Source organism: Sciurus vulgaris, assembly GCF_902686455.1.
Source record: "Sciurus vulgaris genome assembly, chromosome: X".
Taxonomy (NCBI): domain Eukaryota; kingdom Metazoa; phylum Chordata; class Mammalia; order Rodentia; family Sciuridae; genus Sciurus; species Sciurus vulgaris.
The window spans coordinates 47,202,644-47,216,444 of NC_136471.1; the positions used below are offsets into that span (position 1 = coordinate 47,202,644).

General features: G+C 39.0%; 1 protein-coding gene across 4 annotated transcripts; it reads left to right on the top strand.

Moving 5' to 3' along the window:
* Positions 1-450: 450 nt before the first annotated feature.
* Positions 451-13,243, top strand: MORF4L2 (mortality factor 4 like 2). 4 transcript variants are annotated; one of them, XM_079124718.1, is made up of 4 exons: positions 451-589; positions 3,196-3,285; positions 10,294-10,414; positions 11,699-13,243. In XM_079124718.1, the coding sequence occupies exon 4, from the start codon at positions 11,723-11,725 to the stop codon at positions 12,587-12,589; it is 867 nt and encodes a 288-aa protein (XP_078980844.1). In that variant the 5' UTR covers positions 451-589; positions 3,196-3,285; positions 10,294-10,414; positions 11,699-11,722; the 3' UTR covers positions 12,590-13,243. The 4 variants fall into 4 exon arrangements, with proteins under 4 accessions (XP_078980844.1, XP_078980842.1, XP_078980843.1 ...); XM_079124716.1 differs by having other exon boundaries at positions 10,314-10,414; XM_079124717.1 differs by lacking the exon at positions 451-589 and adding an exon at positions 1,703-1,849.
* The last annotated feature ends 558 nt before the right edge of the window (positions 13,244-13,801 follow it).

Below are 13,801 nucleotides of genomic sequence, written 5' to 3' on the forward strand. Positions count from 1 at the left end.
CAAAGTCAGCCTCAACAACTTAGTGAGGACTTCAGCAATTTAGGGAGACCCCGCATGAAAATAAAAAATAACAAGGGCTGGGGATATGGCTCAGTGGTTAGGCACCCCTTGGTTCAATCACAGGTACCAAAATATAAAAGTAAAAATAAATAAAAAACACAAAGGGGCTGAGGATGTACTCAGTGTTCAAGTGCCCCTGGGTTCAAGGTTCAATCCCCAGTACCAAAGGGGCAGGGAAAGCAAGGTAGAAAAGGGAGAGGGGAAACTGACAAAAATATTTGGATTTTGGGTCATAGTCCCCTGGCTAACAGGGTTATTTACAGACGCTGGTTTTTATTTTTCCTTAGAAACATATCCGTGGCTCTCCCCTACCCCATTGTTTGGAGAGTCCAGCAAACCAGGAAAGTGGGGGGAGGAAGGACAAATCCCATGATTCCAGGGACCAAGCAGCCAATCCTTTACTGGGATTTGGCGGCATCTAGCGGCAGGCTTGAGAGGTATAAACCTCGCCCAGAGAACTTTCTGGAAAATTAATTGAGTGCGTATTTGATTCAAAAAGGGCACAGTGCTGGAAGACCAGGACAAAAAGGTAAGAGAACCTCGGCCCTCAAAGAAATCTGGAATCGCTAGTGGAGGGGATGTCTGTATATATATCATTAGAAAATGCTTTTGCCAAGAGAACTGCCGGCAACTTGGTGGGCGGGGTGGGGAGGGGGGAGGATACTAGGGAATTGAAGCCGCCCCCTGTTGCTAATATGGGAGTGGGAGGGTTCGATTCTGAACTATTGGAGAGCTAGTTTAGAACAGGATTTTGGCACAAAGAAAAATGTGGGAAGAAAGTGTACTTTTAGAGTCTCAAATTAAATCGGTAGGGAAAGCCGAGTTACTTCTAACAAAAGTCCTTTATTTCTTTTATGCTCACCTTGCCTAAATTACTTTCCTTGTCGTTCGAACGTATACAAAAATAGAAAACCAACATCGAGCGGCTCACGTACACACACGCTCACTCTCCTCTATCCCCGCCCCAAAGCCAGGGGCATACGCCTGCGCACATCCACCACCTCCAGCGCCACGAGGGCTGGCGCGCGCTCACACCCCATTCCCCAAGGCCACGCGAATTTGCCCGCGCATATACACCCAGGCTCTCGCGACAGCGGCACTCACCACCCCCATTCGCGCACACACATCAAAACTTCGATTTCGCCTTTTTACCCCCCTGCTCGGAGAATTGCGCAACAGGCTCGGGGGCGTGGCTCTACTTTGACCTCGCTCTTCCCCACTCGCAGGAACGTTAGCTCATTTCCGCCTATCCTATTTCCGCAGGCCACGTAGACACTTCCTTTCCCAGTTGGGGGAGGGGCACAAACCCATAATGCCTCCCTTCCGGAGCTGGGGGTGGGGGAACCTCTGGTCAGGGGAACTCTGGGTGGTGAAAACAGGCCACGTGAACACTCTGCCCTATAGACTTATGACCCAACGGCTGTCGCGCTTCGGAGGGTGGGCTAAGAACCTAAGAGGGGGAACGTCATTGGCCGAAACCCACACTAAAGAAGGAAGATGGTTGGTTTGTTTTAGGCCTTAACCATGAAGAAGCAGGTTGCTAGCGCCCGCCTTCACTGCGGCGAAGTGTCACTGCTGACGTGGGGTCGTGGTCCAATCATTTGGTTATGGAACATTCTAAAACTTAGGCAGGACGATTGTGATTGGTTGGCGGGCATAGGCCCGCCTCCAGAGTGACGTGTCTGCCTATGGATATCAGTTGCCAGAGAAACCTGGCTTTACTATGGCGGTTGGAGGAACGGCAGTGATCACACGTCGGCTGCTGGAAAGAACTGGATTCTCGTTTCAGGTTTCGGGGTGGGGGTGGGGAAAAAGGGTCGATGATTTCCTCTTCTCATCGTGTATCTAGACAGGATAAGCTAGTGGCTTCACGATGGGCAGAACTGGATTCATATTCCTGTTCGCCAACGCCCAGCCTGGGCAAGGCTCCTGTTCTTTCTGTGTCTTGGTTTCCATGTTTGTAAAATGGTGATAATAATAGTATCTACCTCAGAGCCGTGTACTCAGACGTGTGCTGTATTATAGTGCGTAGAAGGCACCTAATAAGAAACCTGGCTCTTAAAGATAATTAGCTATTGTTAACGGAGATAAATATTCACGTAACAGAATGAGAAAAATAATTTACGTAAATTCGCTCATTATAGTGCCTTTTCTGCATATCATCATCTTTCCTAGAAGAAATTTGATAAAAGGGATATATTAATCTTTACCAATGAAATAATGTGCTACCTGAGAATTGCCTCATACGACGGGGATTGGAATTTTCCCATATCGAAAAGTTAAAAAACGGGGGGAGGGGGGAGATTGAGAACGAGAGCGAGGTAGAGATGAACCATGCGCGATAAGTAGGCCTTGTTTGGATCCTGATTTTTGCAAAGCAACTGTAAAAATCCGTTTAAGATGCATCGGAAAAATTTGAATGCGGATTCGATATTTGATGTTTGTTAAGGAATTGATGTCAGTTTTTTAGACATTGCAGTGTAATTGTGGTTATGTTTTCAAATTGTCTATTTTGTGGGCAGATATATATATAAATGCTTAAGGATTAAAAAATTTGGTGTTTAGGATTGGCTTCAAAATATGTTGAATGACTAGGATTTGCGTCAAAATAATTACAGCGGTAGAGGGAAATGGGGAGGAGGGATATAAAGGAGACAAAATTGGAGCCCTAAATTAATAATCATTTAAGCTGAGTGATGAGTAGATGGGTTTATTTATATTAATGTATTCCTTGGTATATTTTTGAAATTTTCCATACTACAGAAATCAACTATTCGGTGAGCTAAAAAAGTCGGGGGGGGGGGAGCAGTGGGTGGGGTTACAGATGAAACAAGATGGCCTTCAGTTGGTAATTATTGAAGCTAGATGATGGATTCGTGGGTTCATAATACTGTTCCCTCTACATTTTTATTCATTTGAGATTAACCTTAATAAAGAGTAAACATTTTTCAAAAATTAAAGATACAACAAAGTAAATTTGAAAATATAACCACAAGAAAGGGAAAAATCACTTTTATATTATTTGTCAGCTTTGGTGTCCTTTGTGTGTGATAAAATTGCATTGACTAATGAAGAAAAAAACCATCATCTCATATATTTTTATGTCCTTTCCTGTCCCTTTGTTTGACCTTCCAGATCACCATCAGAAAAGCTAAGTTTGCCATACAGTAAAGATCAGGAGATCTGATCCTGTTTGCAGAACCATCCCTGATTACAGAATTTGGGGTAAGTACCTTCTCCTGGCCTCAGTGCTCAAATAAGAAAATACCACATAATCCTCCTAACTGTCCAAGAACATTTTGAAGATAAACTCCTGTTGGGAAAGTAAATTCTGAAAAAGGAATGATGGAGCTAAGTCTGTTGCTGCCTGTAGTACAGAAAGTGAATAAGCATCTGAAGACTGCATAATCTTATATCCCTCAATAAAAAATACTAAAATGGATCCCCTGTAGTAATTTTACATATCCAAATTTACTACATCTGCAGAATAGTTTTGTAGTTGAGCTTAAATACTGATTGCTAAAGTTAAATTCTGGCTCTGCCATTTATTTTGTGAATCCTAGGAACAATATTTATTTTGTACATAAGTTTTCTTGTTTGTAAAATACAAATAATAATAGTAGTTCCTTTTCATATGATCGTTGGGGGGATTACATGTAATGTAACCAAAACAGTACCTAACACATCCTGTTTCCCCCATGTACACTTATCAACACTTCTAAAAACAGTGGATACCTTTTTTGAAATGAAAGAAAATTAAAATTGTTGGTTTCTTTAATTTTCCAGAAAAAGAAGTTACTACTAGAATTCTGAAATTATGGCATCTGGCTTAACCTAACAATCTAAAAAGATTTTAACTATATTACATTTATTTGTGAGGAAATTTTCAAGAGCCATAATTTTAACTAGCATATCATACCTTCACTCTGCTAATAGTTTTTATGTTATTCCTCCTTTAATCAGACTTATATGATAAACATGAAGGAAATGTTCCAGGATTCAAAACAGAAAATTGGCATAAATGTTACTGACAATGGCATATGTGAATTTGAAGATTTATTCCAAGAAACTAGGAATTATTAATTGTACTCATTTGTGGTACACACATACACAAAAGATGTTAGACTTTGGAGTCTGGTTCACAAATGGCCTGTTGCTTACTTGAAGAGGGGAAGGAAGGTTTCTCAGTCTCTTGAAAGCTATATTTTCTTAGGAGGGTCCTTCCCTTGTTGGTGGAAGAAATAAGTTAGGTGGGTAGGCTCAGAACCCCTATACATAAGACCATTTTAGAGAATGATTAAAAGCTGTGGGTGGTAGTAGACCTTTGGGATCAATAGAAGCTCAGAGAAAGCAAGGGCCAGAGTGATTGGAAATAGAGCAAGCATCAAAGAGGAAAAAGTCCTTGAATTGGACCTCTAAGGATAGGCAGAACCTAGAAAGAGTGGGAGTCCAGTCCAGAGGACATGCCTACAAAGTATATGATATGCAGTGTTAGACCAAAAAAATCAGACCATGTGTGATCTGTGGATAGGAATAGATCAGAAAGTCAGTGTGAATTTTAAATATATGTAATGCATTATAAATTTGTGATGACATACTTGATGTGAATAGTCCCTAATAGAGTGAACTCAATTTCTGCTTTTCTAACCTTCTCCAGTTCTTTTACTCTCCCTATAATTAATCACTTATTATTTTGCTCTGTTTCTTTCTAGATCACTGAATTGTGTACCTATCTTGTTATGTATGTGGATATGTGTAAAATTGGTTTTTTTGTAAATATGGTGTCATTACAGGTACCATTTTGCAACAGGCTATTTTTATTAACTAATTATCTTGAATATCTTCTTATCTGTTCACAGAGTTGTGATTTCTTCTGTAGTAACATTTGTTTAACTAGCATGATATTCAATAATATGGTGATAACATTTTATTTTGCAAATTCACTATTGATATCCATGTAGATTTACTCCAGTGTTTTGCTCTTTCCAATAATACTGCATCCAACATCCTTAGTGCCCATTTACAAGTGTTATTCTAGGGCAGCATTTATGCCTTTAAACTGATAATTAAACCAACATGATATTGGTATGAGAACATTCAAATATAGCACTGGCACAGATGGAGTCAACACGGTGATACATTTAAAAATTAAATAATCAAAAATCATTGGGAAGAGCTGGGTGCAGTGACACACACCTGTAATCCCAGCAGCTCAGGAGGCTGAGGCAGGGGAATTGTGAGTTCAAAGCCAGCTTCAGTAGAAGCGTGGTGCTAAGCAACTCAGTGATACCTTTTCTCTAAATACAATACAAAATAGGACTGGGGATGCGACTCAGTGGTTAAGTGCCCCTGACTTCAGTCCCCAGTACCCCCAAAAAAAATCACTGTGAAGAGTGCACCTTAAAAGACACATTACTGTGGGAATTTGGAATGTTAAAAATAGCATTTCAAATCAGTGTAGAAAAGATGGAATCTTCAGTAATGAGTATTAGGAAAAGGTTGTTATAGATTTGGGGGAAACTATAATAAGAGATAATACAAGAAAGCACTTTTACAATATTGGTTTGGGAGCCTTTTCTTAAGGATGACAAAGCCAGAGGTCACAAAGGGAAAGACTGACCAATTTTGTCTGTGGTAATGAGATAATGCATATTCACACAGTCTCATAGTATGACATCATTAAACACACTTATAATATTTTCAACATACAAAAACCTATAATTATTATAAATAAGAGACAGCAAATGACCTCATAGAAAAGGTAATGGAAATACAAGAAAAAGATAACATGGCTATTTAATGTACAAAAAGATATTCAGTACTTCACATTCAAATGAAAGTAACTATGAGTTAGATTGAGGATAAAAACAACTTTTTTCCCAGAAAGCTCTTTGGAGTATAGTTAAGTGCTAGAGAGCTTGCCTAGCATGCATAGGGCCCTGGGTTTGATCCCTAGCACCATAAATTTTTTTAAAAAGGAAGAAAGAAAAACGTTTTACTGTTGCTGAAGGTGTGAAAGAATGAATACATATATTTTTGCTGGGAATACAAATTAAAATAGTTTTAAGGTGAATCTGGTTCTCTTCAAAGTTATAAATAAGCAAATCTTTGCACTGAGTTGTTGTTCTTGGAATATATTTTTCTGAGATAACTTACCTAATGCTCTAATACATCTATACACTGCTATCTCTTAGTATTATTATAATGAATTATTGGGAACAAATTACATAACATTAATAGGCTGGCTAAATTGTGGTATATAAGAGATTATACAGAGGATGAGATGTGGCTATTAAAAAGAAGAGTTTGGTATATACTGATGTGAAAAAGCACCTGTGATAAATGGCAAAAGCAACATGCAGAACAGTATGCATACCACGTTGTCAAAAGAAATGAAGTAAATGGATATTTTATACTCACATGAATTTTTATATGTATGTAATAACACAAGTTTAAAGGGTTTTTTTAAAGAATTGAGAGTACATACTCTGAGGGATCCTCCTATGATTGGGGAGGAGATAATAGAGAAAAATGTCCACATCTCTATATAGTTTGATATTTAGAAGTATATAAAAGGTGCCACAACACTTAATTGGTGGGAAATAACAGATAACTGTTCATAACATTCACAATTCTAAAGGATTAAAATATAAAATCTATGGGGCTGGCATTGTAACTCAGTGGAAGAGGACTAAACTGGTGTGCATGAAAACCTGGGTTCAATCCCCAGCACCACAGGAAAAAATATACAAAATCTATAAAATGACATCTTTTTTATTAATTTTTAAACTTAACAATCTTAAAATCAGACTAAAAGAACACCCTAGGGGAAAATATTTGCCCAAAATATTTTAAAGAAATTCTGACTCGGTGTGGTGGCACCTGTAATCCCAGGAGCTGGGGAGGCTCAGGTGGGAGGATGGCAAGTTCAGAGTCAGCCTCACCAAAAGTGAGGGGCTAAGCAACTCAGTGAGATCCAGTCTCTAAATAAAATATAAAATAGGACTGGGTAAAGTGTCCCTGAGTTCAGTCCACAGTACCCAAAAAATAAATTCTACAGGTGTTGAAATCACTTAAAAATGAATTTAAGAGCAGGTATGGTGGTGCATGCCCATGATCCCAGCTGTTCGGAAGGCAGAGACAGGAGGATCAAAAGTTTAAGACCAGCCTCAGTGACTTTGCAAGGCCCTAAGAAATTTACTTAGACCCTGTCTTAAATTTTTTTTTTAAAAAAAGGTTGGGGACCAGGGGTGTTGTTCAGTGGTTAAGCACCTCTGGATTCAATCCCTGGTGCCACCACATGACCCCAGCCAGGAACTCAAGGACAAAAGTATAAATGGGCAGTGGACATTTTAAAATGTTAAAATAACATGAGTACACACTGAACAACTAAAATGACCCATTTTTCTTAAAACATTATTAAGTGAAGGTTCTCCATTGCTGGCCAGTGTGGGATATGATTTCTGCTGTGCTGGGGATTGAACCCAGGGGCACTCTACCAGTGGGCTTCATTCCCAACCCTTTTTTTTTTTTTATTTTGAGTCAGGATCTTGCTAAATTGTCTGGGCTGACCTTGAACTTGTGGTCCTAGTACCTCGGCCTCCAGAGTTGCTGGGGGAATTACAGGTGTGCACCCAACAATGATCGACTTTATACCCTCTACTTTTAGGATTTTAAATTAGTATAACATAGAGGAGGGAGAAATTTTGGCAACATTAAGAGCCTTAAAAGTGTTTACACAGTGTTTAAATAATTTATTATAGGATGAATAGCTGGTAGAACACAGGCTATTTCCAGAGGGTGAGTGGCTAAGTTAAGGAATGCCCATTCATAACAGCTCTTAAAACGTATGTTATAACCTTAACATGGGAAGTTGATTAGTTGGAATAGTTTTTTTTTAAAGATGAGATCTTGAGTTTGATATTATGAGCTCATTTCTTTAAATGTAGAGATTAAATAAACATAAAATTAAAGGGTAACTATAGCAAACATAAAACATGTTTTCTCCATTTCTGAAACAGGTGGGAAAATAAGTGACTTATCCCTAGTTTATGTCCTCACTTTCTCAGTGTTGGAGCATATCCCCTCTAATTCACTGTCTATTGCATCAGGGACCTAAGTCCCTGTTCAAAAGCAGGATAGGTATAGTACAAGCCCTAAGGCAAATTGAAATGAGTAATAGAGTTCCATAAACAAGACTAACACATAAAAGATTTAGAAAATTAAATACTAAGTTCCAGAGTACTGTCAGTTTTCATAGGTTTTGGAGGTAGGAGAGATGGTCTAGGATAGGAAAGATTCAGAGAGGAGGTGGGACTTTTCTTGATATTTAGATAAAGTTTGGTGGACAAAGAGAAGGTATGCTGAGTGAGTAAGCCATATTAACAGTATGAAACTCAGACACATACTCAAAATTTAAAACAGCTTTTTAAAAAGTGTTAAATGGCAGTTTGTAAGTGAAGAATGTGCAGAGTATCTCTCATGGATCCCTAGAGCAGTGTTGTGCTTGTGTTACAATTAAGAGCCAGGTAAAAAGGACAGATTTTTCCCTTTTAACATTTGACTCTTGGGTAGTAGTGCTTGCTTGATGTGTAGGACACTCAGATGAAAATAAAAGTCACTGAAAGGCAGCTCTACTGGCTTTGTTTGCTCAGACCACACAGGCCTTGAGTGATGGTACGAGTATTTTTCTAGAACAATGTCAGCTACATTCAAAATGCAAGGATAGAATAATTTGTAGAAAATGGCTGAACATAGTTGCAGTTTTTCATATAGGAATGTATTCAGTCAATACCAAGTATATGCAGTAGGTTCAACTATCAGGTTCCTCAGCAAGGAATTGGTAATGACTTCCAAAATAGTTCTGGTCCAGCCTAGCATGATTTTTATGTATGTTAGAGTCTAGTTCCTTTTGGTGTTTTTTCTCTGAGACAGGGATCTTGCTGTGTTGTCTAAGCTGTTCTCAAACTTCTGGGCTCAAGCATTCCTCCCACTCCAACCTCCCAAGTAAATGGGATTATAGCCATGTACCACCTCACCCGGTTTATATGGTATTTTAACTGTCATACTTTGGTTTTTTGGAACCTCTATATTATATTAGCCCCAAGATGGCCTTTCTGGATTTTATTCATATTAACTAATTTCTGATATCCTTAGATACTTTTTCTTCTAAACATTTTATGTGATAACATTGTGACATATGCCACTATCAACCACTATCTGAATCTCCACAGGATGTGTCTATCCTTCTCAACCAGGTTTCTGATTCCCACAGGGTCAGTCTCCATATTCATAGATTTTGTTACTTTGAAGGTTGGTTTCGCCCTTCACTGCCTGCCCAGAGCTTTGTGTCCTTCCAGTTAGAAGATACTGTTTGCTCAGTGATACTAAATAGTAATATTATCTCCTAATCCTCTTCCCAAGGACTGGCTTTCCTAATCCAGGGTTCTCATTTTCAAGCATGTCTTAACTTTGATTTCCCCCTTGGGCCTTCCATATAACTGCTATAAGGCCTTTTGATTGGCTGGTGACCTTCTCTGGATGAAACTTATTACTACAGACAGCTGGCTTAAGGCTGGTTGATCATCATCCCTTTTTCAAAGTTTACCCTGACTTGAATGAGCTAATATTTATGTCTCGGTGTCTCCTATATATTATCCCACCTGTTTAAAACAAATGAGATCACACTGTTCATGAGAACTGTCATGAGACTGATGCTTAATTTTACCTATGCTATCTCTCCCATCTCATTGTACATAGTAGTATTGTGGTAACTTGCCTATTTACCTAATGACATATTGAACATCTTTCCGAGTCAGTCATGGATCTCTGCTTAATTCATTTGAATGTTCTGCGGTGTGCATACATAATTTATATTATTTCCCTATTGAAGAATATGTAGAAGTTCCCAGTTCTTCTGTTACAAGCCCCACTGCAACAGGCATCCTTGTATAACATTTGCTTTGTATCATACGTTTTCATGTATGTGCTATATCATATACATGAAATTCTTTAAAATGCCTGTGAAGACTAGGAATAATACAGGCATAAATGAGAAGAGCCTGATAACATACTTAATCTTGCCCAAGGTCTCACAACTTGCTGTTGAAACCTAATTGGAATAAATGTGTCTTACAAACTGAACTCTTGTATTTTATTTCACCTCTGTTGAATTTCATGTTTATAGAAGATATTTTTATTAGATAATTTCACAAAACTTCATCTTCATTGCAGATACCTGCTTTCCTTCCTAGGTCGTGTCTCCCACTTCATCCTTCCAGACCATCCCAGAAGATCTATAAGACTCCATCTGGGAAATCACTAGAGTTCTTGGAAGGGAAAGAAGGAGGATTGTGTAAGTCAAAGGAATCTGTCACACCCTAAGAACAGTAGGGAGAGTGTTTTCATCCTTAACTTACTAGTTCTCTCTCCTGCATTTTTTTCAGTGTAGATTATCTCTTTCCCTTGAAATTCTCCATTTCTTTGGCTTCCAAAATAACATTCTCCTAATTCTGTGGCTACTCAGCATTTTTGTTTCATTTGTTGTCTCTCACCCCTTAAGTTTCTTTCTTCCCTAGGTTTTCCAGAATTCCATACATGACGTTCCACCTCTGTTAAACCTGAAAGATTTCACTGACTCCCAGTGTCCACTACAAGCTAAATAACAGTTACCTTTTAACCTCCATTTATGGCTCCGACCTCTCAGCTGAGTTTTAAAGTCATGTGCTTAACTGCACAGTTCACATGCAATATGTCTTAACACTAAACTTTCCCCTGAAGTCAGTTTTCCTTCTATATATAGCATCTCACTTGGTGATAATATTAATGACCTAATCACCTGTCTTCCACCTGTCATCACCGGCTCTTCCCTCACTAATTTTCCACCTCTAGCAAGAAGTCAACAAAAGGGGTATCTTATGCCTCTTGTGTACTCCAAAAATATTCCATGCCTATAACTATCATTGTATTAACTTGCTTTATAATTGTTGCTTTAGATATTTGAATCACTGGCATATATAGTATTTATTCAGAAGCAGATATGCAGTATTGTATGACTGAGTAGATTAACAAATGAATTACCAGTGCTTTCATTTTCTGCAGATTTCAAACTGAAAATCTGTTCTTAGTTAATTTTATTAATTACCCAGGCTTAAAATGACAGAGTAATTAGACTCCTTCCTCTCCTCAGTTACTATATTCATCAATATAAGTTCTGTAATTTCTGAAGAATTCCCAGTTTAAGCTTCACTGTCATCACAGTAGTTCAGGCCTATCTGGACTTGTCTACATAAATCTTTACTCTTATTTTGCCTCTAGTCAACTAAGTTAATTTCAATTCCAGTGCCTTTATGATTTGCCATTTAATTCCTTCTTTCTCTAAAATTACATTCTTGTGGATGGCATTGAAGAACTAATTTATGGGCATATTTGATGAGTAGTTGGATGGGGTGAGAGTAGCAGGTACTAGTGAGGATCGGGCATAGGGGGAGGATGTAGAAAGTCACTTATAAATGGTCCTGAAATAGGATTTGAAATCCACGTTCTATGAGAGTTAGTATGTATTGTGCTCTGATGGGCTTTTATGAAGAGTAAAGGTCACCACAGAAAATAGTCAAGTAAACTACTTTATATATTACAGTGGTTGGAATAAAAACAGGGTTGAATGAGTTCCAGAAAGCAGGGTTCTCAAACTCGTGGACAACAATCTGCCGAAGAAGACAACTTTAAAAAACCAACTCGAAGCAACATGCAGAGAAGTAAGATGAGAGGGGCCCCCTCGGGAAAGAAGACAGCTGGTCCACAGCCAAAGAATCTTGAGCCTGCTCTCCCAGGAAGATGGGGGGGTCGCTCTGCAGAAAACCCCCCTTCAGGATCCGTGAGGAAGACAAGAAAGAACAAACAGAAGACTCCTGGAAATGGAGATGGTGGCAGTACCAGCGAAGCACCTCAGCCCCCTCGGAAGAAAAGGGCCCGGGCAGACCCCACCGTGGAAAGTGAAGAGGCATTTAAGAATAGAATGGAAGTTAAAGTGAAGATTCCTGAAGAATTGAAACCATGGCTTGTCGAGGACTGGGACTTGGTAACCAGGCAGAAGCAGCTGTTTCAGCTCCCTGCTAAGAAGAACGTAGATGCCATCCTGGAAGAGTATGCAAATTGTAAGAAATCACAGGGGAATGTTGATAACAAGGAATATGCAGTTAATGAAGTTGTGGCAGGAATAAAAGAGTATTTCAATGTGATGTTGGGCACTCAGCTGCTCTACAAATTTGAGAGGCCCCAGTATGCTGAAATCCTTTTGGCTCACCCTGATGCGCCAATGTCCCAGGTTTATGGAGCGCCACACCTACTGAGATTATTTGTAAGAATTGGAGCAATGTTGGCTTACACGCCCCTTGATGAGAAGAGCCTTGCATTATTGTTGGGCTATCTGCATGATTTCCTAAAATATCTGGCAAAGAATTCTGCATCTCTGTTTACTGCCAGTGATTACAAAGTGGCTTCTGCTGAGTACCACCGCAAAGCCCTGTGAGGGTCTACTGACCACTCACTATTATGTCTGGTATCTGTAAACACTTTCTGTTCTTAGTCTTTTCCTTGTATAATTGATGTTCTTTAAAATTGTTAATGTATAACAGGGCTTATGTTTCAGTTTGTTTTCTGTTTAAACAAAATAAAAGGAGTGCAAGCTCCTTTCCTCATTTCAAAGTTGCTACCAGTGTATGCAGTAATTAGACAAAGAAGAAACATTCAGTAGAACATTTTATTGCCTAGTTGACAACATTGCTTGAATGCTGGTGGTTCTATCCCTTTGACACTACACAATTTTCTAATATGTGTTAAATGCTATGTGACGAAACGCCCTGATTCCTAGTGCCAAAGGTTCAACTTAATGTATATACCTGAAAACCCATGCATTTGTGCTCTTTTTTTTTATGGTGCTTGAAGTAAAACAGCCCATCCTCTGCAAATCCATCTATGTTGTTCCTTAGGCATTCTATCTTTGCTCAAATTGTTGAAGGATGGTGGTTTGTTTCATGGTTTTTGTATTTGAGTCTAATGCACGTTCTAACATGATAGAGGCAATGCATTATTGTGTAGCCACAGTTTTCTGGAAAAGTTGATATTTTAGGAATTGTATTTCAGATCTTAAATAAAATTTGTTTCTAAATTTCAAAGCAAGAAATTTTGCAGTGTGCCTTTGATGTTACTGAGGCTGACGAACTCAACAGGCCCAGGAAAGATCTAGGTGATACCACCAGAGTTCTGACTCCCAGATGAAAAACTTCCTTTTCCTGCTAGATACAGCAACCAGGTGTGTGCCTTATCAAGCCATTTCCCATCCTCTCTCCTCAATGTGGCTTCTCAGAGTGCACTGGTTACTATAGTGCTGCTTGTGTGAGCCAGTTTTGTCCCTGATAGTCGTTACCCTCTGAGTCTGGCTGGTATAATGGAACATTTAATGGGTACTGTAACACGAGACCTTACACCTAGAGAACTTTGCTTCTTCCCATCAGAGGAGGTGGGAGCAGCCACCTTAAGTATTGTGTCCATCAGATATTTGCAGATTTTTGGTCAAGAATGTCAGAATTCCCTAGTACCAGTGCAGGTGTCATGTTCCTGATTTTTAACCCTTTATATAAAATGTTGGGAATTCTAGGATAGAGGATCTGTGGAACACAGGTAGTACTGGATGCCTATGTTTACAATTCTATCCTGATGTGGAAATTTCCCAATCAAACCA